General features: G+C 47.6%; 1 protein-coding gene across 2 annotated transcripts in view; it reads right to left on the reverse strand.

Moving 5' to 3' along the window:
* The window catches only part of CAMSAP2 (calmodulin regulated spectrin associated protein family member 2), a 172,699-nt gene that overhangs the window by 65,598 nt on the left and 81,960 nt on the right, over positions 1-25,141 (reverse strand). Inside the window, exons 4-5 of one of the 2 annotated variants that reach the window (XM_082264770.1) lie at positions 24,281-24,364; positions 20,040-20,072 (exon numbers count right to left, since the gene is read on the reverse strand). In XM_082264770.1, the coding sequence (XP_082120896.1) occupies positions 20,040-20,072; positions 24,281-24,364 (117 nt within the window). The remainder of the gene's footprint in view (positions 1-20,039; positions 20,073-24,280; positions 24,365-25,141) is intronic. The other variant, XM_082264771.1, reaches the window with a different exon arrangement.

A 25,141-nucleotide genomic window follows, 5' to 3' on the forward strand; every position in this document is an offset into this window, starting at 1 on the left:
GCAGATTCTACATTAGGAATTCTCAATTGGAATAACCGAGACTGTTTAGAAAAATGGGAATTTTTACTTACCGTAAAATCCATTTCTTCGAGTCCACCTACGGACGTAGCTGCTGCTTTAAATCATAGCCAGATGGGTAATAAGCCCCTCCCACTCAGAGTGACCAGGTAGAGCCAAAGGCTTTGACACGCCCAGGGGGGAGGGATCCCTGGGTTATTACCCCTGGCCTCACCGTTGCATCTTCAGTTTAGTTGCAAGCAGTGAATAACACCAAAACCCAACTCTTCAGAGAAAAGAGGGGTGGGAGCTATCTATGTCCATCGGTGGACTCAGAGAAATGGATTTTACGGTAAGTAAATATACCATTTTCTTTTGTCCACCGACGGACGTAGCTGCTGCTTTAAATCATAGATGGATGGGATGTCCAAAAGCAGTAACCACTGAGGGGTGGGGAAAGGACAAACTTTAAAGAATGCAATTCCCACGGCGAACAAAGCCAACTATATAACATGGAGCCCAACAAGCAACAACTGGGGCTCAATTGTAGCAAAACCACAAAGGAGAAAGAAAAGTAAACTGCTCTTTAAATGGCGGCCTGCAAAACCTTGCGGCCAAAGGATGCATCCGAGGATGCTAACACATCCACTCTGTAAAACTTGGTGAACGTATGTACAGACCACCAAGTGGCCGCCTTGCAAATCTGCATCACTGTCGCCTGATGGCGGAAAGCCCAAGAGGCACTAAATGCCTGCGAAGAGTGAGCCGTGACAGGGAAAGGAGGAACATTGCCCTTAAGAGAATACGCCTTCACCAGCGTCTGTCCGATCTATCGAGAGATGGTCGCCGCAGACGCAGCCTGACCGTATTCACAAACAGAGTCCGACTTACGAAAAGACTCAGTCTCCAGATACACCCGTATCACCCAAACCACAACCAAACAATGCAAGGCAATTTCCTTAGGATGTGAATGTTTCGTACAGAGTGACGGAAGCACTATGTCTTCGCTCAGATGGAAGTCTGAAACCACCTTAGGAAGAAACGACGGATTAGGCTGTAACACTACCTTATCCCTGTGTATTACCAGATAAGTAGAGCGGCAAGATAACACCGCTAGTTCAGAAACCCTGTGCGCAGAGGTGATAGCCACCAAAAAGGCAACTTTCTGCGACAAGGCGAGCAAAGAAATGTGTCTTAGGTTATCGAAAGGAGATTTCTGAAGAACCGATAGAACCAAATTAAGATCCCAAGGAGTTCATGGAGACCTCCTGGGGGGAGCCAAATGACGAACCCCCTGAAGAAACGTATGAATCAAAGAGTGCGTAGCCAAAAGGCTTGGGAAGCACACAGCCAAGGCTGAGATCTGACACTTAAAGAGTGCCCAACGCCAAAAGTTGGTCAACTCCTTTCTGTAGAAAGGTCAGGACCCTACTGATAGCAAAGGATCTAGGATGCAGCTTCAGCGATTCACACCAAGCAATGTACGCTTTCCACGTATGATGATACATCTTCCGAGAAGCGGACTTCCTAGCCTTGAGTAAGGTAGGGATCACAGAATTGGACAGACCCCTGTCCTTTAACACCTTGCTATCAACAGCCAAGCCGTTAAAGCCAGCGACTGTAAAGCAGGATGGAAGATCGGACCCCGAGATAGAAGATCTTCACGCAGAGGAAGTGTCCACGGACCTGCGACCTTCAGCCGAATCACGTTGGCGTACTAGGATCTTCGGGGCCAATCTGGAGCCACCAGAATTTCCGGAATCCCCTCCAACTCGACCCTGCGTAGCATGCGAGATAAAAGTTTCAGCGGAGGAAAACGCATAAATTAGCCTGTACCGGCTCCAGGGAGCCACCAGCGCGTCTACTGCATCAGCCAGAGGATCTCTGGACCAAGCCACAAACTATGAAACTTTTCTGCTTTGTCTGGAGGCGAACAGGTCCACATCCGGGGGCCCCCACCGGAGACACAGCTGGGGGAACACTTGTGGATGCAGAGAGAGATCACTCTCCCTGATCCAGGGTTTGGCGACTCAGGTAGTCGTCCGCCTGCCAATTGTCTGGGGGCTGAGGCAGGGGGAGGGACGCTGAGGCGAGGTTACCAATGGTATTAGTATTATGCAGCATGAGGGGGTTAATGTATTGCCACTGCTGGTCACTGATGCATTAGTTATTAACCCCTTTGTGCTACATTAGTGCAACCAGTATCAGTGTTAATTAACACTGGTTGCACTGATACTGGTTGCACTAATGCAGCACAAAGGGGTTAATTAACTGCCACTGGTTGGTCACTAATGCATCAGTGACCAGCAGTGGCAATACATTAACCCCCTCGTGCTGCATAATACAAATACCATTGGTAATTAAATTAACCACTTGCCAACCCGTCACAGTACATATACTGTGACAGGGTGGCAGCGACAGGTGTACGTTGCTGTCTGTTTTTGGTGTATGCCCCTGTTCTATCTATTTCAAAATCATTTGGGGGAAAAAAGTAATTTTCGGTGTCGGTTTTTGGCCAAGGGCATCCTGCATTTTTGGTTTCGGCCCAGAATTTTCATTTCGGTGCATCCCTACTAACTTCTGTAACTTCACAGGAGGTAGAAATACCTTTGCCGAAGCTGAATCTAGGGTCATCCCTAGATACTCCAGTCTTGTTGTTGGAACTAGGGCAGATTTCTGAAGGTTGAGATTCCAACCGAACTGCTTCAGCGTGTGAAAGGTCATCTCCAAATTCCGGCCCAATGTCACAGACGAGTCCGCTCGGAGAAAAAGATTGTTCAGGTACCCCACAAATCGCTATTCCTCTCTGTCGTAGCAGAGCCAGGATAGGGGCTAACACCTTGGTAAAGACCCTGGGAGCAGAGGCGAGACCAAGCGCTAAAGCCACAAATTGAAAATGGTCCTTGCCCACCGCAAAGCGGAGGAATCATTGATGACCCTGGCAAATAGGGACATCGATCGAGAACAGCAGGTCCCCCTGATGCAATAACACCACCACTGACCGCAGGGACTCCATGCAAATTTTCTGGATGCGCACAAAGCGGTTCAGAGTTCTGAGTTCCAAGATTGGACGCAATTTGCCCTCCTTCATGGAACGGTAAACAGGGACAAATAGAACCCTCGAAAGCGTTCCCGATGAGGAACTGGTACAATCACGCCTTGTGACAGCATATCCCGAATCGCTTCCTGCAGCCTCGCAAGGCAGTCTGGGGACCAATGAAGATTGGAGGGAAAAAATCTGTCTAGCGGACGGGAACGAAACTCTATCTTGTACCCGGACTGAATTACCTCGTGGACCCACGTGTCGTGCAACAGTGAGGTCCAAGGATCCGGGAAGAAACTGAGACCACCCCCCACCCCTGAAGTGGGTGGGGGCGCCGCTTCAAGCAGAAGGGGTCTGCTTGGAGGTTCTATGGGCAGAGGATTTCGGCTTACCAGCCCACTGCTTCCCAGATCCTTTTCCGCCTGAAGTCTGTTTGGTTTTCTGCGATACGGTCGCATGAAAAAGACGCTTCTGGGCTGTAAAGGAAAGACCTCGCTTACGCAAGGGAGACTTACCCTTAGTTCAGTGAGGAAGGAGTGTGCTCTTTCCCCCAGTGACCGTCTTGATCAAGTCATCCAAGGAGGAACCAAAAAGGCGATCACCCTGAAAGGGAAGATCTGCCAAAAGCTTCTTAGAAGCCCGGTTGGCCGACCAGGACTTTAGCCAGATCGCACGTCTGATGAGCACACTTACCACTGATGCTCTGGCTGTGAGCGTCAGAATGTCCAGGTTAGCATCGCATTCAAATTGCAGAGTCTGCAATAATCTGTCAGCGAGTTCCAGGGCAGATGACGATAACTGGGTTACCATCATTGCCTCTCTCAGAGCCATTACCCATTCAAACATAGTCTGAGAGACTAGAATGGTAGTAAGGGCAGGCCTGAGAATAGATCCCACTGCCGCATACAGGTGTAGGGATAAGACCTCAATACGTCTGTCAACCGGATCAGGGAGAGATGAGGATTCTGCCACTGGTAAGACTTTGGCCTTGTGAATACCGCATATCTGGGGGTCCACCTGAGGGGGAACCGTCCATTTGGGTAAGTTCTCTTCCTCAAACCGGTAACGTCTACCCAAACGTTTGGGATCTGCAAGCGTGCGATTAGGTCGCCGCCATTGTTCCTCCACTAAGGCAGACAAGACTTCGGGACAAGGGAAAACCTTGGCCGATTTCTTTGCCCTGAGTGCCGGTGTAGCGTGAGAATTACCTACCCCGTGAGAATTACCTACCCCTCGTCACTTCCGGCCAGGAACAGCTGAGCAGCGCAGCAGTGCGCATGCTCACAGGGCCGGATACCTAAAGGGACGACAGAGGAGCAGACTAGTGCGCATGCGCACTAGTATGGAAATAGCACGGTGTACCGTGGGAAAAACCTACCCACGCGGCGGTTAAATAAAACAGCGGGGTTGCAATACGAATCATCTCCGCTCCTGTGGCTGTCACTTCCCTGCTCTCGGCAAGTAAATATAAAAGCGGCTGGCGTCTCCGTGATTTATCTTTTCATACAGCCGCCGCCGCTTTTATATTTACTTGCCGAGAGCAGGGAAGTGACAGCCACAGGAGCGGAGATGATTCGTATTGCAGCACAGTTGTTTTAATGTAACAGCTGCATTCCATACAGTGCCGTGAACCGGAAGTGACGAGGGGTAGGTTTTTCTCACGGGTAGGTAATTCTCACGGAACACCGGGTTAACATTATTGCGGCTGCGGAGATCATATGTAATTCGGAGCGCACTGCTCCTTCATTACATGCGATCTCATGTGTGGATGCGAGTTCAGCCATACACTTTGTATGGCTGAATTCGCACTGTATCCGCACCAAAGACGCACAGGACCCTTTTTTTCAGCCGCATCAGGATCGGATCGCACAGTGGTTCACACTTGTGCGATCCGATCCTGTGCGAACTGTCAGATCGCACTGCGATATGCGATCAAACTGGGGGTGTCGTTAACATTTAATTGACACCCCCTGCGTATCGCATATGGCAGTGTGAACTGCCAGATGTGCGGATGCGATGCGGGAACAGGCTGCAAATTTGCACCCTTCCCGCATCGCACAAGTGTGAACCGAGCCTGAGGGATCCAAAGGATACCGAGCATCCTTGTGATTTAGAAATCGCACCTGTGATTTTCAGGGTGTCCCTCACTGAGAAAATCAAAGTATCTACCAGCGCCTTATCCTGAGCCAAGGCGGGCGTGGAAACATCCTCTTCCACGTTAGAAAAGTCTGAATGCGGGGACGCATCCTCCAAAAGGGGGTCTGCGTCACCGGCGACATGTCGGCCTCAGAATCTGAGGACTGAGATGAGACAGGCGAGGGCATTTCTTAGTAAATGCTGCCGCAATAACTTTGTCCATTTTTCTGGACATTTCTTGCATCACAGACAATAAAGTCACATCATGAGCATCAGAATTGGGCCCAAACGATACATCGGGGGTCGCAGACAAACTTGGGGAATCCATGTTAGACATATGGCCAAACAGTAGGGTTGCACAGTAAGAATGTAAAGAGCAGACAGGGAAATGGGGAAACACAGGAAACCTGCACCGCAAAGGGGTAAAACGGAAGCTTCTCTTAAAAACAGGAGCAATGGCCTAAGAGGGAGCAATCCAGGCCCAATCGCCAAATATTAATGCCCCTGAGGTTAAGTAAGGTTACAAAGGCACCACAGGTCTAAGCAAGTCCGCCGCAACCGGCGTGCACTGCGCCTTTAAGAGGCGATCGTGATGCATGCAGCGCTATTCCGGGGGATAATCCTAAGCCCTCTAAAAGCCTGAAACCCCCTATGAAGATGAAAAGGTGAAGGCCAGGGTAATTAAACTCCTTTAGAGTAGTTATCACATGGAGAACACAGCAAGGTCCATCAGCAGCATGGAGAAGTGAAAGTAGAAGGAAACGCCCCCGCTCACAAGAGCCAGATGCTCCTGTGCGGTTTTGTCTCCAGCTCCACAAAAAGGCCACCCGCATTACAGTGATAGGAATACCCAGGCAGGCTGCTGAGATCTGTTAAGGCTGCAGGCCATGGCAAAATGGCGGCTTTGCGCCGATGAGCACGTGACCCCGGGCCTAGTGAGGCCTACCCTAGTAACAGGTCAGGGGGCCTTGGCGGGGGTCATCCCAGCGAATGAAACACCCCCCCAAGGTAGGGGTATGAGGCGCAACCATGTACCACCCTCCGAGGCCCCCCCACACCATCCATTACCCGGTATAGCACCTGAGGCGACTTACATAGGGGACCCCCCACTAAAGGTGTCCCGGGGGGTTCGCAGCCCAGGGTAGGGAGAGGTCAGGGTAGGAGCGGAAGGTCCCAGGTGACCCCTCATAGTGGAGGAGGGTGGTAGGAGGTATGGGTAACCGAGGGTCCTACTCACCTATGGAGGACCCCACGTCCGCCCCAGGATCTCTAACCAGACAGGGGGGACTGTACTTACCGGACCATGCTGCTGGAGGGTGGGTGTTCATCCTGACAGACTGCCTCTGCACCACAGTGAGGGCGCTGACGGCCAAGGGGCACGCTGCGACGCTGGCATGCCAGGTGTGTGCGTCCCGCACGCCAGTCCCCGTCCGTGGGACTATAGTCACTATAGAGACCCAGCGCGGAGCTAAAGGTCTGCAAGCGCTTGCTGGCACAAACGGAGACCGTAAGGCTCTCATATAGCCAGTCCGAAACCCAGCAGGCATTCCACAAGTACTAGAGTCAACAGCAACAAAAAAAAAAAAAAAAAAAAAGGTTCCCTTTATAACATTTAAAACAGAGCTAGGACAAAAGTCCCAGCATGGAGCTGTTTGGCCACTCCTAAGACCAGGCAGCTAAAACTGAAGATGCAACGGTGAGGCCAGGGGTAATAACCCAGGGATCCCGCCCCCCTGGGCGTTTTTAAAGCCTTTGGCTCTACCTGGTCACTCCTAGTGGGAGGGGCTTATTACCCATCCGTTTATGATTTAAAGCAGCAGCTACGTCCGTCGGTGGACGAAAGAGAAATGTTACATACATTATCAGTACATAGGGCTCTTAAAAATAGAAGATAACTGCCCAGCCTGTCAAATTCAAACCAAGTGTCTGTGGGTACATGGCAACAGCAGCAGACATTTCCAGCTGACTGTACGTAAAGTAAATCTGTGCGATGAGAAATCTAGAGGTCCTCAATACAAATTTCCTTTAAAGCCTAACTCCATGTTTAAAGTGAACTTTAAATCATTTCTTTGACGAAGCTGGTCCAAATAAACCATTTCCTTCACTAAGCAATGCAGCAGCTGTCAGCACTGTATGAAATGTATGTGGCCTCAGCTATACAGTGCTGTGTTCCAGCAGTGGGATTTCCTGTCCTACTCCCGAAACAAAATCATGTTGGGCTGACGGCTGCTTAGCCATTCACAGGAAGTTTTGTATTTTATGAATACAAGCTTTCCTCTGAATGGCTAAAGCAGACAGGCAAGCATGATCTCAACCCTGCCAATCGGAGGCAGCCTGTGTTTCAGCATAACAGCAAGGCAACTCACATGTTTAGAAGGGGTACCTAATGACAGTCCCTCTTTTTCACATGGCCGCATTTCTTGAGTTCTAGAGTCCAAAGGGTTTTTTTGTATGCCATTTCTCTGCATGAAGGTAAAAAAACCTACCACTACCTGTTCCTTCCCTCCATTCCTAAACACCAACCCGAGTCCTCTCTCAATCCAGTGCTGTCCCCACCTGCAGTACCGCTGCGCTCTTCCTGGTCTTACAAGAGACGTCAATGGACACACAAAGCCCAGCTCAGGAGCATGTTTGCACAGGTGCTCCCTCAGCACACGGCTTACTAAGAGGCAATCGCAGGGAAGGAGGAGGACTTTAGAAAAGGAAGTAAGGGGCCTCTCTGTGTAAGATCGATGCACAGAGCAGGCAAGTATAATTATATAATATAAAAAAAAACTTTAATATCACTTTAAATGCATAACACCATTCTGTTTTTAAAGACTAATGAATGTAAAAAAAAAATCTGCCATAACTTTGCAAATTTCTGCCAATGATTATGCACCTCTTACACAGAATTGCTACCTTGAAGGTATTTTAAATAAAATATCAGGATTAGATGCTCTATTTAGCAAACAAGAAAATATTTTTTACTTTGGTTTTTCATGGACATTAGGAGATTTGCCTTATCAAATCTCTCTCTCATGGGAGGTGCGTGGCCTGGCTATGGACGGGTGAAGACGCACGGCGCCTTTTGCCGTCCTTCTTCCCGGAGACCCGCAGCAGGGACACCCAGGCCTCAAAGATGGCGCCGTCTGTCTATCCACACAACGAGGCGAGCCCCTCATGGAGCACAGACCCCAGACTCTCCTCGCAGCGGTCCGCGAGTACCCTGGTTCCCCCTGCCTCCCCTCATTCTCCAGAGTCACAGGGGAGGGGCTCTGATGTGGCCAGGGTCCTGGGGGATGGGGACCTAAGGAGACATATTAGGACCTTGCCCACTAAAGCAGACCTGGATAGATTTATCTCCAGGGTGGAAACTGCTTTTAAGGAGGACATTGCTTAACTTAAAGCTGACACCTCTCACTTAGGGTCCCATATGAGTCCCACTTTGGAACAAAGATTGGATCACACTGTACCTGTTATCTCCCAGCTCCAGACTCGCTGTGTAGACCAAGACAGGAGAATAGAAAGCCTCTTGTCTCAGCTGGATGACTTTGAGAATCGCAGCAGACGGGGTAATATACGTATCCGTGGCCTCCCGGAAGCCACGGCACCGAGAGACATTGTCCCCACTCTGATTGACATCTTCAGGGCAATCCTGGAACTCCCGGCTACTGCCCCTATTGAAATGGATAGGGCTCATAGGGCTCTGCGGCCTCCTTCTCAAGATGTGGATAACCTTATTATTTTATTTGTAAGCTACACAAATTCACTCTTAAGGACACTATTATGAAGAAGATGCAGAATAAGCCCTATTTTGACTTTGATGGTGCACGTTTGTATTTCTATCGGGACTTATCACGCCGCACACTCATGCAGCGCAGAGCCCTCCGCTCCCTCTTGGAGTCTCTTCAAGCTGAAAGTCTCACTTATCGTTGGGACTTCCCCTTCTATTTGCAAGCTTCCAGGAATGGTACATCTGCCACTCTTTGCACTAAGGATGACTTCCCGGAGTTCCTGTCCACCCTGGTCCTGGAACCTGTGGACTTCCCTGACTGGAGAACTTTACCGGATCTTCCTGTGGTGCAACTTCCACAGCCCTGGCAGCCTGTCTCCCGCAAGAACCGCAGGTGGAACCTGCTCCTGCACCCTCTACTTCGAGATCCTGATTGACTGCTTTGCTTGTCCTCTACACTTCCCCGTTTGCCTTTAGCACTTGACAATGGTTTCTTGTCTCCTTCGCCCCTCCCTTCTATGTTTTTGTTTTTTCACATCTGACTCTGGCCTCGGATTGCTGGGAGGGGAGGTCTCATCTGGACTTTGCCTTATTGTCCTGGGGGTTCCCTACTGCTCCCTGGTACTGATGCACTTTATCTATGGGCTGGGCTGACAGGTGCGGGGAGGGTTTCCCTTCTCGTTATTGCTCACTCTCTGATGTCCGTGATTCCCCCCTCGGTGGCTGGTTCGCGTTTCCCCCAGTAGGCCATACCTTTACGACTTTTGTCCCCATTGTGGGACCGTGGCTGCGGCTCAGGGCGTCGCTCCGTTTGGGGTGGCGCGCTTGGCACGGCCCTTAGAATCTCTCCCTTTGGAGTTGAGATATGTTTGCCACTCATCGTGGCCTGCCTAAAATGTTTACTGCTATGTTTTTGTTAATACATGTACTGCTCTTATCTAATTTTTTCCTTTTCTCTTTCCTTTTCCCATTGTGCCTGCCGATCTGGATGTGTTCTCCTCTCTGCTGTCCGTGCGGTGCCCCCGCCTCCTGAGTGTCCTTCCTCCCTGCTGGACTGCCGATGGCATCACTTAAGTTAATATCCTACAATGTACGTGGCCTCTGCTCTCCGCACAAGTGCAATAGGTTATGGTGGGAACTGAAGAAACTTAAGGCACAGGTGGTCCTCCTAAAGGAGACCCATTTCACCCCCAGGTCCCTCCCGGAGCTCCCCAACGCACGTCTTTAGCCAGTGGCATCACAGCCCTTCCCCTGGCAGCAAATCCTGGGGTACTGCTATAGCCATCCATAGGGCTTGCCCCTTTCAACCTACGGACCACTTGGTGGACCCTCAGGGTTGCTATGTGTTCCTGAAGGGCACGATCATGGGTAAGGTGTTCACGTTCGGCTCTGTATATGCCCCCAATGCCGGTCAGCCTACTTTTCTGGATGCGACACTCGAGCAATTGGCCGAGTTCAGGGAGGGGTCCTTGGTTGTCGGGGGCGACTTCAATGTCTGTTTTGACCCCCTGTTCGCTACTTCCCACGGCAGATCCTCCCACTCCTTTGCCTTTCTTAAGCACTACCGTTAGACTCTCCAGTCCCACCTCCTCATGGACTCCTGGTGGATTCTACACCCCCAGGAGAAGGATTTCAGCTACTACTCTATGCATGCAGTCTATACGTGGATAGATATCATTTATGTTGACCATCCCACCCTGCAGTGCCTGCTGGGGCCGTCTGTCGATAATATTACAATCTCTACAATGCCTGTTACGATGGAGCTTTCCCTGCCGGTCCGCTCCCATAGGTCTTGGACCTGGCGGTTGAACGAGAATTTACTAGACGACTCCCAGGTGGTCTCCAGGTGGTCTTCCGAGTGCTGACATCCCTCCAGCAGGCTGAACTGTCCCATAAGCAGACGGGTGACCCTGTCGCCCTGAGGCGACTGACTGACTTACGGATGCTCTTTTCTCGCCTTCTGGACCGACATACCCGCGCCCAACTGCGCTACGTGTCTCATAAATTCTACGAACACGGCAATAAGTGCGGCCGGGTGCTTGCTCGGGCCTTGCGTAAGAAACGGGTTCAGATGTGCGTGCCTAAGATACGCTACCCTTCGGGCGGGCTGGTTTTTAAACCATCTGAGATTGCGGAATAGTTTCGCGCTTACTATGCCGATCTCTGACTTGTCTGGCCATGCTACTGCAGACTCTCAGTCAGCGAGAGTGACCGCGATACAGCATTACTTATCGGACCATGCCTTTCTCCCCTTGACTGCGGACCAACGTTCTGACCTGGACTCCCCGATCACGTTAGCTGAGCTGGAACGCACCGTACTCTCCTTACCCCAACGACAAAAGACCTGGCCCTGACGGCTATACTAAGACCTACAATAAGACGTTCTTTCCTCTTTTACAACAGCCCATATGTGACTACTTAAATTTGTTGGCCACGGGTGGGGTGATACCCTCGGAGGCATTGTTGGCTCATATCACGGTGATCCCGAAAGAAAACAAGGAACCGGCGGCTCCGCAGAGTTACTGTCCTATTTCTCTGCTCAACACTAACTTGAAAATATTGGCCAAGATACTAGCTAACCGTCTGAAGCATCTCATGCCCCAGGTCATCCACCTCGATCAGACCGCGTTTATAACCGGCAGAGAGGCACGGGATAGCGATATCAGGGCGGTGCAGTTGATACACTGGGCTACCTCCCGCCCCGATTGTCCGCCCTACCGGATCCTCGTGACCGACGCTGAAAAAGCGTTTGACCCGGTGGATTGGCGCTACCTGCGTGGGGTGTTGGAATCATTGAGCCTGGGTTTCCACATGATGACCTGGATCATGGCGCTGTATGCGAGTCCTACTGCTAGGGTCCGCATTAACGGATGCCTGTCCGCAATGTTCCCGATCCGGAACGGCACCAGGCAGGGGTGCCGCTCTCGCCTTTCCTCTTCGCCCTGGTTCTGGAACCCTTCTTGAGTAAAGTGCGCACGAATATGGACATTAAAGGCGTGACAGTAGGCACGACGGAACACAAGCTCTCTGCTTACGCAGATGATGTGCTGTTCCATCTCACTGACCCCCTGGTCTTCCTGCCGGTCCTGATGCTGGAACGAGATTTGGAAGCGTCTCAAATTTTAAAATCAACCTCACGAAATCTGAGATTCTCCCTATCTGTGTGCCTTCATGTTTATCTAGATCCCTTCGGGCTGCCTTCCCTTTAACTTGGACCACCTCCTCTCTGACGTACCCGGGGGTTCGACTTACTGACCGTTTTGACACGCTGTACGTGGCTAACTCTACCCTCGTCTACTGAGCACTATCAAACAGGACCTTCTACATTGGACTTCCTTTTCCTCCTTCTCTTCCTTTCTCCCTTCTTCCCTTTTCTCTCTCAACTATATGATGTTTCATTGTTTATACTATCTAAGGAAGGTTTGTGTTTGGACTTCGTTGGGCGACTTGCCGGCGCTTCGATTGCCCTCCATTTGAGCCGCGAGGAGCTGCCCGGGTTTCCCACTGGGACCCGGGCTGCTACTGCGCTCCTCCCTGATGCCCGTCTTGGGTTGCAGAGATGGGATTGGGGGGTCCCTGGTTGAGGGCCGCGTCGGGGGAGGCTTGATGGAGGCTGATTGGCCCCGACCCGGGGCCCCCTGGAGCTAGCTCTGTGTCATGGACGGCATTTGAGGCTGCCCGTGGTTGCTACGTGATTTTGGTTGCCAGCAGCCTGTTCTCTGTCCTGTGCTGCTACAGTTATGCTATTTGCCAACTATGTGCGCTGTTTTTTGACCTGATATGCTGTGTTCATGTGTGTGGCACTGTTTGGCCTCCCCCGTTTCTATCCTTGTGTTTTGTTGTTTCTTTCAATGGTTTTTACCTGTAAAACTAAATAAAAAGATTCCTTAAAAAAAAAACATCTCTCTCACTATTAACATACTCCTGGTTTGTATACAGCTTGGTATTTCTTTTTTGGACCGAAGCTGTACTAGACCGGTCACTACTGGTTGTCACCAGTTGCCTTTTTGCAGATGGACCACTTCTGAGTTTATATTGGATGCTTCTGTACACCACAGCCACATTTTCATGACACATTTCAGAGAGCCAGTATGACAGCATACACCTTTCAGCTCCTGTCTTTTACATACACAAAGCATGGGTCAGCTGTCTTCAGGCGTGGAAATCCTTCCCTAACCTTCTACTCCCATCACTGGAAGAGGATTTACAAGTGAAATCAATTAGATAACACAGCTTTCACCCGATTTCACCTGGTCATTCTATTTCCAGAAAAGAACATGCATCCTTAATGCCATGTACAATGAGGGTATGCTCAGCCCACACCGTCTGTAAGAACATGACCTTTTAAGCCAGACATACACCAAGTCTACATTTGAAGTTCTCAGAAATACTAAGATTCAGGGCTGACTCGGGTAAATCTGTGAACTGCCCTACAGACAGGACACCATTTTTTACATTTCTGCCAAATTTAGGAAACGGTGACAATGTCATCTGAACTTTAGTACAAGGTTGTATGCTACTGCATTTGTGCTCGGCAGTCTAACAGCATTATAGTAGCCAGGGAGCAACTTGAAAACAAACAGAAAAAGAGGAACAAGGCGCCCGGTATAGTCCAATGTATATAGATGTCTGTGTTAGTACCTCAGCCACTCCTTAAAAGACTCCTGGGATCAGAGTAAGATCAATGTCGCAACTGGGGAAAAGAAGCGCTTCTGGTTGAGGCGATCATGTAGGATGATAGGAATAGAAATACAGGTAGCAATTGTAAAAATGCAAATAGTGGTATCCTGAGGTTAAAAAACGCTCCACATAAGAAAAGTCCAAGTTAAAACAGTTTATTGAATAGAAACAATGTACATCAAATGGTAGATGCGACACTGGATAACTGTACTTGGAGTGTTAGGCTGAGCCTGTATACTTGCCCCACAGCTGCCAGATCTTGCAATTCCATAAAAAGCCGTGGAGGACAGAAACCAGCACCTCAGCTGTAATGATGGCCCGAACGGCGTGGGGTCCGGGAGATGGAACGATGCAACGGCGTGCATCACCGTTAGGCTTGGTGGAGACAGTGAAGGCGCAGGTGATGACGTCAATCACCCGCGCACGGAGGACAGGCACAGGCAGACAACCCTTTCAGTTAGGAATTAAACAGTCCCGTCACCATGACGACATGTTTCGCGCTCCGCGCTTTGTCAATGTCAGGGCCCTGACTTTTACATTACTAATTTTCTATTTGAGCTGCTGCCAATGCATTTCATTTAGGCCTAAACCCAAAACTACTTTTTGTAAAATTTAACTTGTGCTTTGTATCTGTATAGCAAAGCATCATGTTCACTTAACCAGACACAGAACTTCTGTCTTCTGTTTTCATTGGGAGTATGGCAATGTCACAAAGGAGGACAGTCCACTTCCATACACTACCTTCATACTGTATATAAAATTAAATATACCGTATACACACCATTGCTTCTACACCATAGATTTTTCCCCCCCCCCCCCAAAACTTAGACCCCTGATATTTCAGCAAAGAACCCCCAACGGTGCTCCTAAAAATTGTAGAAAAGAATATTGTAAAAAATAAAATGGAAACAAAAAACGAATGACACCGTCCACTGCCCTACTAACACCATCCACTGCCTGACTGATACTGTCCAGTGTCCACTGCTCTACTGACTGACATGGTCTACTTTTAGGGTAGGCTAAATAGGTTTACAGTGACGGTTGTTTAATTATATTTTTCTAAGTGTTCCTTAAAAAAAAGAAAAAAACAACGCTAAACCCTGGTGATCTTTGATTTTTTCCCTGTTGTTCAGGTATATCTCCACCTCTCAAAGGTTGCCTGCCCCTGTTATAGAATAATCAAGCCTGATGTACTGACATTCCTACCTCCATTCCTGAGGCCCTAAAATGTCAGCACAGTACAAATACCACCACCCCCCCCCCCCCACCCCGCAAATGACAGAAAGCAGACAGTCCAGGGTATTTAGTAAGAGGCATGGTAAGTTTTTTTAAGTAACTTTTTTTTGTCCAAGTTTTTAGGAAAATAAAGAAATATCTTTTTCCCACAATTTTATTTTATTATTTTTTATATACTGTCACCAGAGCAGAACAGTGTCCCCATATGACTGCTGTGGTGGGGATCAGAGACACCGACTGGTGACCGTATGTTAAAAAACATAAATAAAAGAAAAATTCACAGTGCTTAAACTCACTTAGGCCCCATGCACACGGGACGTTTTTAACGCCGCTGTAAGCAGCGTCAGGCGTTTTCTTTTTGCAGCCTAAAAACGCCCCTCCATGTTATTCTATGGCCTCATGCACACTCAGACGTTTTTGAGCTGTAAGTGGCTTAGACGTTTTTAGGCTGCAACAAGAACCCACCACCTGCGCGTTCTGAGGACCAGCGTTACAGCGTTAAAAACGCCTGACGCTGCTAAAAGCTGAATAACTTTGCTATAACGTTGCTTAACGTGCGTTAAGCCACGTTATACGTTTTTTTTTCTTCCATTCAAAATCAATGGTTCCCTATGGGATCCTATTGATTTGAATGGAGGTCGCACCGCAACACCGCAAGTCGGATCCGACTTGCGGGGTGACTTGCGCTGTGGGAATCTTGAGGGGGAACGCCACGCCAAAATGGGAAAAAAACGGCGTGGGGTCCCCCCCAGGGTTCCAAACCAGGCCCTTCGGGTCTGTTATGGAATTTGAGGGTAGCCCCATGCCGAAAAAACGGCATGGGGTCCCCCCCAAAATCCATACCAGACCCTTAACCGAGCATGCAGCCCGGCAGGCCAGGAAAGGGGAGGGGACGAGCGAGCGGCCCCACCCCCCCTGGACCACACCAGGCCACATGCCCTCAACATGGGGGGGTGTTGGTGCTTTGGGGCAGGGGGAGCTCTGCACCCCCCACCTCAAAGCACCTTGCCCCCATGTTGATGAGGACAAGGGCCTCATCCCCACAACCCTGGCCGGTGGTTGTGGGGGTCTGCGGGCAGGGGGCTCATCGGAATCTGGAAGCCCCCTTTAACAAGGGGGCACCCCAGATCCCGGACCCCCTCCCTATGTGAATGGGTATGGGGTACACTGTACCCCTACCCATTCACCCCATAAAAGGCAGTGTATGGAAATAACGACAAGAGACGTTTTGGAAAGTTTATTAAAAATCTTCATCCGACTCTTCTTGTCTTCTCCTCTCCGGGGTCTTCTCCGGGGTCTTCTGCTCTTTTGCTGTCCGCCCTTCTTGTCTTCTCCTCTCCGGGGTCTTCTGCTCTTTTGCTGTCCCCCTCTTCTTGTGTTCTTGTCTCCGGGGTCTTCTGCTGTCCCCTCTTCTGCTGTCCTCTCTTCTTTTCTTCTCCTCTCCGGTCTTCTGCTCTTTTGCTGTCGGCTGTCGGCTGTCTTCTTCCTCCGGTCCTCCTCCGACGACGTCTCCGCTGATTATGCCTATCTCCGGTCTCTTCAGCTTATTATATAGCCATTAGGGGCGTGGCCCCGATGACGTCATCTGGAGGCCCCGCCCCCTCATGTCACATATGATGTCATCTGTGACATGAGGGGGCGGGGTCTCCAGATGACGTCATCGGGGCCACGCCCCTAATGGCTATATAATAAGCTGAAGAGACTGGAGATAGGCATAATCAGCGGAGACGTCGTCGGAGGAGGACCGGAGGAAGAAAACAGCCGACAGCCGACAGCAAAAGAGCAGAAGACCGGAGAGGAGAAGAAAAGAAGAGACAGCAGAAGAGGGGACAGCAGAAGACCCCGGAGACAAGAACACAAGAAGAGGGGGACAGCAAAAGAGCAGAAGACCCCGGAGAGGAGAAGACAAGAAGGGCGGACAGCAAAAGAGCAGAAGACCCCGGAGAAGACCCCGGAGAGGAGAAGACAAGAAGAGTCGGATGAAGATTTTTAATAAACTTTCCAAAACGTCTCTTGTCGTTATTTCCATACACTGCCTTTTATGGGGTGAATGGGTAGGGGTACAGTGTACCCCATACCCATTCACATAGGGAGGGGGTCCGGGATCTGGGGTGCCCCCTTGTTAAAGGGGGCTTCCAGATTCCGATGAGCCCCCTGCCCGCAGACCCCCACAACCACCGGCCAGGGTTGTGGGGATGAGGCCCTTGTCCTCATCAACATGGGGGCAAGGTGCTTTGAGGTGGGGGGTGCAGAGCTCCCCCTGCCCCAAAGCACCAACACCCCCCCATGTTGAGGGCATGTGGCCTGGTGTGGTCCAGGGGGGGTGGGGCCGCTCGCTCGTCCCCTCCCCTTTCCTGGCCTGCCGGGCTGCATGCTCGGATAAGGGTTTGGTATGGATTTTGGGGGGGACCCCATGCCGTTTTTTCGGCATGGGGCTACCCTCAAATTCCATAACAGACCCGAAGGGCCTGGTTTGGAACCCTGGGGGGGACCCCCACGCCGTTTTTTTTCCCATTTTGGCGTGGAGTTCCCCCTCAAGATTCTCACAGCGCAAGTCGCCCCGCAAGTCGGATCCGACTTGCGGTGTTGCGGTGCGACCTCCATTCAAATCAATAGGCTCCCATAGGGAACCATTGATTTTGAATGGAAGAAAAAAAAACGCTGCTAAAAGCAACGTGGCAAAACGTGCAATAACGCCAATGGAAAAAGCTACTGAAAGCACGTTTTTACAGCTGCTTTTTCCGGCGTCAGAACTAACTTTGACGTACGTTTTTTCTAACGCCCCGTGTGCATGGGGCCTTATTGTTGACTGACTCACAACCCCTGCTGGAAGTTCGTCCTCAACCATTTGCTAGTCCAATGGTAAAATAATACTTTGACATTAGAAAGGAGTACATTTTGTTCACATGTTGCAGTGTGTTGCTAATGTACTTTAAATATTACCTTTAAAGTAAATGTATAGCCAAAACCTTTGGTCGATTTACAGTATGTTTTGCTATCGGTGTTCCATTAGAGAAGTGTCTACAAAGTGAAGGTAAGGCCCCTTTCAAACAAATACAGACCGTTCATCCGTTTTTCATCCGATGAAACAGATGAAAAAAAGGACATTAATGCATTCCTTTGGAAAAACGGATGACAACAGAAGATCATCCATTTACATCCCTTGTCTTCTGCTTCCGTTAACATCCGTTTTTTTTTAAATGGATAAAAGCCCTGTTTTCCATCCGTCAAAAAAATGGATCGGATGAAAAACGGATGAACACGGATAACAGATAAAAACACATTGCAAATGTTTCCCCATTAAATACGCCTATAAACCAAAATGCTTACAACCGCGTTTAGACATGTTTGCACGCCGTTACAAGCATTTGGCGTCTCAAATGCCAATAAACTTCGGTCCTCATCGCATTTTTTTTGCTTGAAAAAAAAATGCCACTAAACTCAACTGCCTCTAAACGTCTAAAAAATACTCAGTGTACATGGACAAATAAAAAAACAGAGGAGAGTTCAGGGTCTGCTGAAAAAAAAAAAACGCCCAACTGCTCCTAAACATCCGTTTATCAGCAGCAGTGTACATGAGGCCTTAGGGTCCTTTTACACAGGTCTGCTCTGTTCAAAATCGGAGCAGAACAGGACAGATGTCAGTTTTTGAATGCATTTTGACAGCTGACAATGGTGGCTCTAAGGGGGACCCGATGTAAATGGACTTGTGTCTGTTACATCAGACCACCTCTGATATATCACATTTAGGTCTTTTTTCTAGACAGACTTGGAGGTATCCAGATGTAAATGTAAAATATTGTAATCCATTATTCTACTGAAAAACTAAAAAATAAATCCGCTATCCATACACTTAACCACTTTACCTCCGCCCACAGTAATATTGCGGCAGAGTGGCTCGTTATCGTCTGACGACGTAGTACTACGTCGTCAGACACTCCCCCTTCTGGGCGGCGCTTGCGCGCCGCCGGAGACTCGCTCCCACTGTTTTCGGTCACAGCGGGAGTCGGGCCGCCGCCGCTCATCCCCGATCGTCGGGGATCTAGTGTGGAGATCCGCCCGCCTGTGTAAACACAAGCGGGCGGATCTCCCAAGTGACAGGGAGTGACAGATCGGAGTGTTCAGCATAGCTGGACATCCGATCTGTCCTTCTGTCACATAGTCACCTCCCCCCCCACACGTCAGTAAGCACCAGGCATACATTAACCCCTCCCTCTCCAATAAAATTAACCCCTTCCCTGCCAGTGTCATTTTTACAGTAACAGTGCATATTTATAGCACTGATTACTGCAGTAATGTCACTGGTACCCCCAAAAGTGTCAAAAATGTCAGTCAAGGGTCCGATCTGTCCGCCGCAATGTCGCAGTACCGCAAAAAAAAAAAAAAAAAAAAAAAAAATCGCAGATCGCCGCCATTACGCGCTAAAAAAAAAAAAACACCAAAAATGACAGAAATCTTTCCCTTTGTTAGTAAACGCAATAACTTTTGCGCAAACCAATCAAAATACGCTTATTGTGATTTTTTTTTACCAAACATGGGTAGCAGAAAACAAATTAGCCAAAAATGTAAAAAAAAATTGGTTTTTACATCTTTTTTGGGGGGAATTTCATATAAAAAAAATGTTAAAAAAAGAGCGTTTATTTTGAAAAAATAACAATATTTTTGTTTATAGCGCAAAAAGCAAAAATCGCACAGGTGATCAAATACCACCAAAAGAAAGCTCTGTTTGTGGGAAAAAAAGGACGTAAATTTTGTTTGGGTACAGCGTCGCACGACCGCGCAATTGTCAGTTAAAGTCGCACACCGCCCAGAATCGCAAAAAGTGGCCTGGACGTAAGACAGCAAAATCCTCCGGTGGTAAAGTGGTTAAATTCCTTTGGAAGGCGCACTTGGTGTTTTTTTTTCCCTTTATTAACATGTTAAAATGCATAGGTATGAACTGTTGGAGAATAGGATACATGTAAGAAGAGACAGATATTCAGCCCTAACTTTTTATTTTTTTACCAACTTTATTACCAACTCTAACATACCCTAGTAAGGAGGAAGCTGCAGATTCCAGCTTGACCATGATCTGGGACAAGCATGGCATGCTACATGAAAATTAGATGAACATCTATGGCATGTATGACGATGGTCTGCTGTAAAATTGGGTGAATGGTGAGAAAGAGCACGATATGGTAGACAAGCCACTTTAAAACAACCACTACACATTAGAAGCTGAGCAGCACTTACAGGGACCAGTTTCCAAAACCATTTGGAAGAAGACTTCATAGGAAGCAGTGGAAATTACAGAGAAAGCAAGGCAAGGAAAAAGCAAACAGAGAAAGAATGAATTAGATTTAGCTACATGAAGCAGCCTGGGCTTGGGAAAAACAGCAGGTCAACAATTTTTATCACATTTAGTAATTATGCAAAACTTAAAAAAAGTGCATCTCTAGATAAAATCTGTTTTTTTTAATTATTTTATTACTATTTTGGTTGAAGTGGGGAAGGGTCAGACCCCCTGTCAAGTTTTAACTGCTATCTGTGTCCCCCTTTGCAGAGATTCACCCCTATATTTACAATGGTGACCTAGGTCCCTGAGAAACAGCGAGAGAAAAACCCACATTTTAGAGTTGTCCCTGGATCAAGAGGTAAAAGGAATTCTTTCAATGGGGAGACCTGTTCCTGGGACAAGTGTCTACAAGGTGAGTATCCCTCATTTTGGGAGATTTCCTCTAACATCATTTTGTGTCTCTAGGACAAGTTAAAGGAAATTCCTCAAAAAGATACAGAGACAGCAAAAAAAAAAAAAAATACCCTGGCAGAGGTGTTAACCCTTTCCTACTCGATAAAAAAAACAAAGACAGTTTTGGCTAATAAACACTTTAACCTTCATAAAGCGGAACTTTACACAGAAAGGAAAGGTTTGCATATACAGTCAGGTCCATAAATATTGTGACATCGACACAATTCTAATCTTTTTGGCTCTATACACCACCACGATGGATTTGAAATGAAACAAACAAGATGTGCTTTAACTGCAGACTTTCAGCTTTAATTTGAGGGTATTTACATCCAAATCAGGTGAAAGGTGTAGGAATTACAACAGTTTGTTTATGTGCCTCCCACTTTTTAAAGGGACCAAAAGTAAAGGGACAATTGGCTGCTCAGCTGTTCCATGGCCAGGTGTGTGTTATTCCATCATTATCCCATTTACAAGGAGCACATAAAAGGTCCAGAGTTAATTTCAAGTGTGCTATTTGCATTTGGAATCTGCTGCTGTCAACTCTCAATATGAGATCCAAAGAGCTGTCACTATCAGTGAAGCAAGCCATCATTAGGATGAAAAAACAAAACAAACCCATCAGAGAGATGGCAAAAACATTAGGTGTGGCCAAATCAACTGTTTGGAACATCCTTAAAAAGAAAGAACGCATCGGTGAGCTCAGCAACACCAAAAGAGCCGGAAGACCACGGAAAACAACTGTGGTGGATGACCGAAGAATTCTTTCCCACAGTGAAGAAAACACCTTTCACAACAGTTGGCTAGATCAAGAACACTCTCCAGAAGGTAGGTGTATGTGTGTCAAGGTCCACAATCCAGAGAAGACTTCATCAGAGTGAATACAGAGGGTTCACCACAAGATGTAAACCATTGGTGAGCTTCAAAAACAGGAAGGCCAGATTAGAGTTTGCCAAACAACATCTAAAAAAGTCTTCACAGTTCTGGAACATCCTATGGACAGATGAGACCAAGATCAACTTGTACCAGAGTGATGGAAAGAGAAGAGTATGGAGAAGGAAAGGAACTGCTCATGATCCAAAGCATACCACCTCATCAGTGAAGCATGGTGGTGGTAGTGTCATGGCGTGGGCATGTAGGTCTGCCAATGGAACTGGTTCTCTTGTATTTATTGATGATGTGACTGCTGACAAAAGCAGCAGGATGAATTCTGAAGTGTTTTGGGCAATATTATCTGCTCATATTCAGCCAAATGCTTCAGTACTCATTGGACGGCGCTTCACAGTGCAGATGGACAATGACCCGAAGCATACTGTGAAAGCAACCAAACTGTTTTTTAAGGGAAAGAAGTGGAATGTTATGCAATGGCCAAGTCAATCACCTGACCTGAATCCGATTGAGCATGCATTTCACTTGCTGAAGACAAAACTGAAGGGAAAATGCCCAAAGAACAAGCAGGAACTGAAGACAGTTGCAGTAGAGGCCTGGCAGAGCTTCACCAGGGATGAAACCCAGCGTCTGGTGATGTCTATGCATTCCAGACTTCAGGCTGTAATTGACTGCAAAGGATTTGCAACCAAGTATTGAAAAGTGAAAGTATGATTTATGATTGGTAATTTGTCCCATTACTTTTGGTCCCTTAAAAAGTGGGAGGCACATATACAAACTGTTGTAATCCCTACACCGTTCACCTGATTTGGATGTAAATACCCTCAAATTAAAGCTGAAAGTCTGAAGTTAAAGCATTTCAAATCCATTGTGGTGATGTATAGAGCCAAAAAGATTAGAATTGTGTCGATTTCCCAATATTTATGGACCTGACTGTATTTATTTCTCTTTCATTACCCACTTATAGATTCAAGTGTTTTCTCCTTAAAACGCTCAGCACATCCTATGAAGAAACTGCTGGATATCAGATTAAACTTTTGACACTCTTAGCATGGCAAAATGATTCTATGAGTGGCTCTTAATTTTGGAATGATTTAGTCTATTAAATAACCAGCATTAGGTGACAGTCGCAAAAGAGCTGCGCCCCTAAGCTCCCTTTCGCCACACAAAATTCTACAGTCAATTGCAGAGGAAAAGAAATCTGTTGGCAGGTTCAGATTCCTGGAGGTCAGCAGCACACAACCAACATGGCACTGGATTCTCACAGGAGAACAGAGGAATACAGATAGGGTGCGCAAGCTGATGAGGTTAGTTTGTGTCATCAAGGTGTAAATGAAGAAAGAATGGATGCCTTTAATGTCTGGTTTAACACTCAACTATCCAGCACTGCACTCCACTGAGGTCCGTCACTATAGGGTTGATTTACTAAAACTGTAGAGTACATTATTTGGTGCAGCTCTGCATAGAAACCAGAATGGACACAAGGAGCTGTAGCTCGGCTCGGGTGCTCCCATAGCAAGCTGCTTGCTGTGGGGGCGCTCGACAGGAGGGAGGGGCCAGGAGCAGCAAAGAGGGACCCGAGAAGAGGAAGACCCGGGCAGCCCTGTGCAAAACCAACTGTACAGGGGAGGTAAGTGTAACATGTTTGTTATTTAAAAAAAAAAAAAAAAAACACACGAGACTTTACAATCACTTTAATTGAACAAGCTCTAGTTAGAAGCTGATCGGCTACCATGCACAGCTGCACCAGATTTTCCACTCTCTAGATTTATTTACCTAATTAATTAAAGTAGCCAGCGTTAGATTTTTTTGTTTATCATATGTAGGGCTGGGTTCACATCTATGCATTCTCATTGTAGAACATTTTAATGTTCGCATTGATGCACATTACATAGCTAGTGAGGTTGAAAAAAGACATCAGTCCATCCAGTTCAACCTATGATGTGTGTGTGTTTGCACCAAGATGTATCACTTTGAGGTTGCATGCATTTTCTTGCATTTTCTTTTGGTTTCAGTGGGCCACTCAAGCTGTATTAAAATATATAAACACCAGGTGTGAATGCCTGCCTACATGAGACCTAAGCCTCGTACACATGCACTGATTGTTGGCTGTGAATTTTCGGTCAACGTCCGATCGGCCAATTGTTGGCTTGTTAGTATGATGCTTCCGACAACCGACTGCGACTTTTCGGCCGAACAAAATCTGGTGTGCATGCTATAAATTTTTTGTTGGCCGTCACCAGAACGGCCGATTGTTCTTCAGTCAGTACAAATTTCGGCAGACAAAAATGTAATGAGCAAGACTGGGCATGCTCAGAGAAGAAAAAAAACACGGAAAGTAAACCAGAACATGACATCACTTCTGAAGTTGGTTTCTGTCGGCCAACAAAAGTCCAGTGCAAGTCTAGAGCACATTTCAACCAACACAACAACACTGGACAAAAGACGGCCGATCGGTCGGCCAGCAATCGGTGCGTGTGTACGAGGCTTTAGTGTTCTCAGGTGGGAAGATTTTAAATACATTATTCACGATCACTGCTTACAGAAACACACAGTCCATGCTTGGAAATAAAAGCATTTTGAGGGGACTCAATGGTTTTAGATGCTACAAGCATTTTCCACTGTGCTCCAACAAACCTTGTGTTATGCACAAGCCTTTCACACAACGGGCTACCTGGAAAAATGTTTTACCAGAAATCATTGCTCCTGATTGATCTAAATTTACCCTACATATTAATGAAAGAAGGAAAAAAAAGCAATTATTGAGTTGTTGGGAGAAGATTTAGATAAACAGATGTGTTTACAACTCAACCAGGTCTGCTTATTTGTAATACACCAATAATTCCGAATCCCAGCATACCTTCTGTGTAGTGTTTGGGTCGAGATCCTGTTGCTCTTTTATTCGTTGCTCTTGCTCCAGAATTCCTTTCAGGTGTCCATTTACCTACAATAGGAAGAAAAGATTTAACACTCCCATTACAGTAGGTGCTATTCTAAGGTCATATACAAAATCTCCATAAATAAGGCATAGAGTAATGTGGAAAAAATACATCATTGGCAACTGATATTAATTAATTTCTTAATTAATTGCTAATAATTAATTTCTTAATCTTAACTTAATTATTTTCTACATTGCACATCATCGCTGCTGTCTGACCTGGGAGGACTTCTTACAGAGAACAAAGGGTGCAGATCTGCCTGCCTTTAAAAAAGGACCTGCTATAGAGTCCCCCATAGCGGAGGAAAGAGTTGAGTCCACATGCAAACAGTCTACAACCACCTGTTAAAGCCTAGTATAAGCTCTTTCTGTTCTATTGTGTTCTGATTGGAGGAGGGCCCCCCACCAGAATATGCAGGTCAGCGCACTCAGCCACTGGCTGAGAGCGCTCAACGGGTGCCAGTTGGCAGACCCTTTTCAGTCATGCCCCCTCAACAGAAGCTTGCCAAACAGCTGGCTTCTGTTGGACTGGCTGCAGTACACAGAGGCCAAAATGTCAGCCCATTTCTATTGAGCCGGCCGATACTGCCTGATAATTGGCCGGTGTGTACAAGGCTTTACTCCCATGAGCTCACAAATGGGCTAATAATTTGAAACAATGCTCGGAACTGGGAGCATGATTTGTAATTATTGGAACATCAACGGCCACCTTAAAGCGGAATTCCACTCATTTTTGTGTTTATTAAAAGTCAGCAGCTAAGTGTAGCTGCTGACTTTTAATAA

The sequence above is a fragment of the Pelophylax lessonae genome (assembly GCF_965119305.1).
Source record: "Pelophylax lessonae genome assembly, chromosome: 8".
Taxonomy (NCBI): Eukaryota; Metazoa; Chordata; class Amphibia; order Anura; family Ranidae; genus Pelophylax; species Pelophylax lessonae.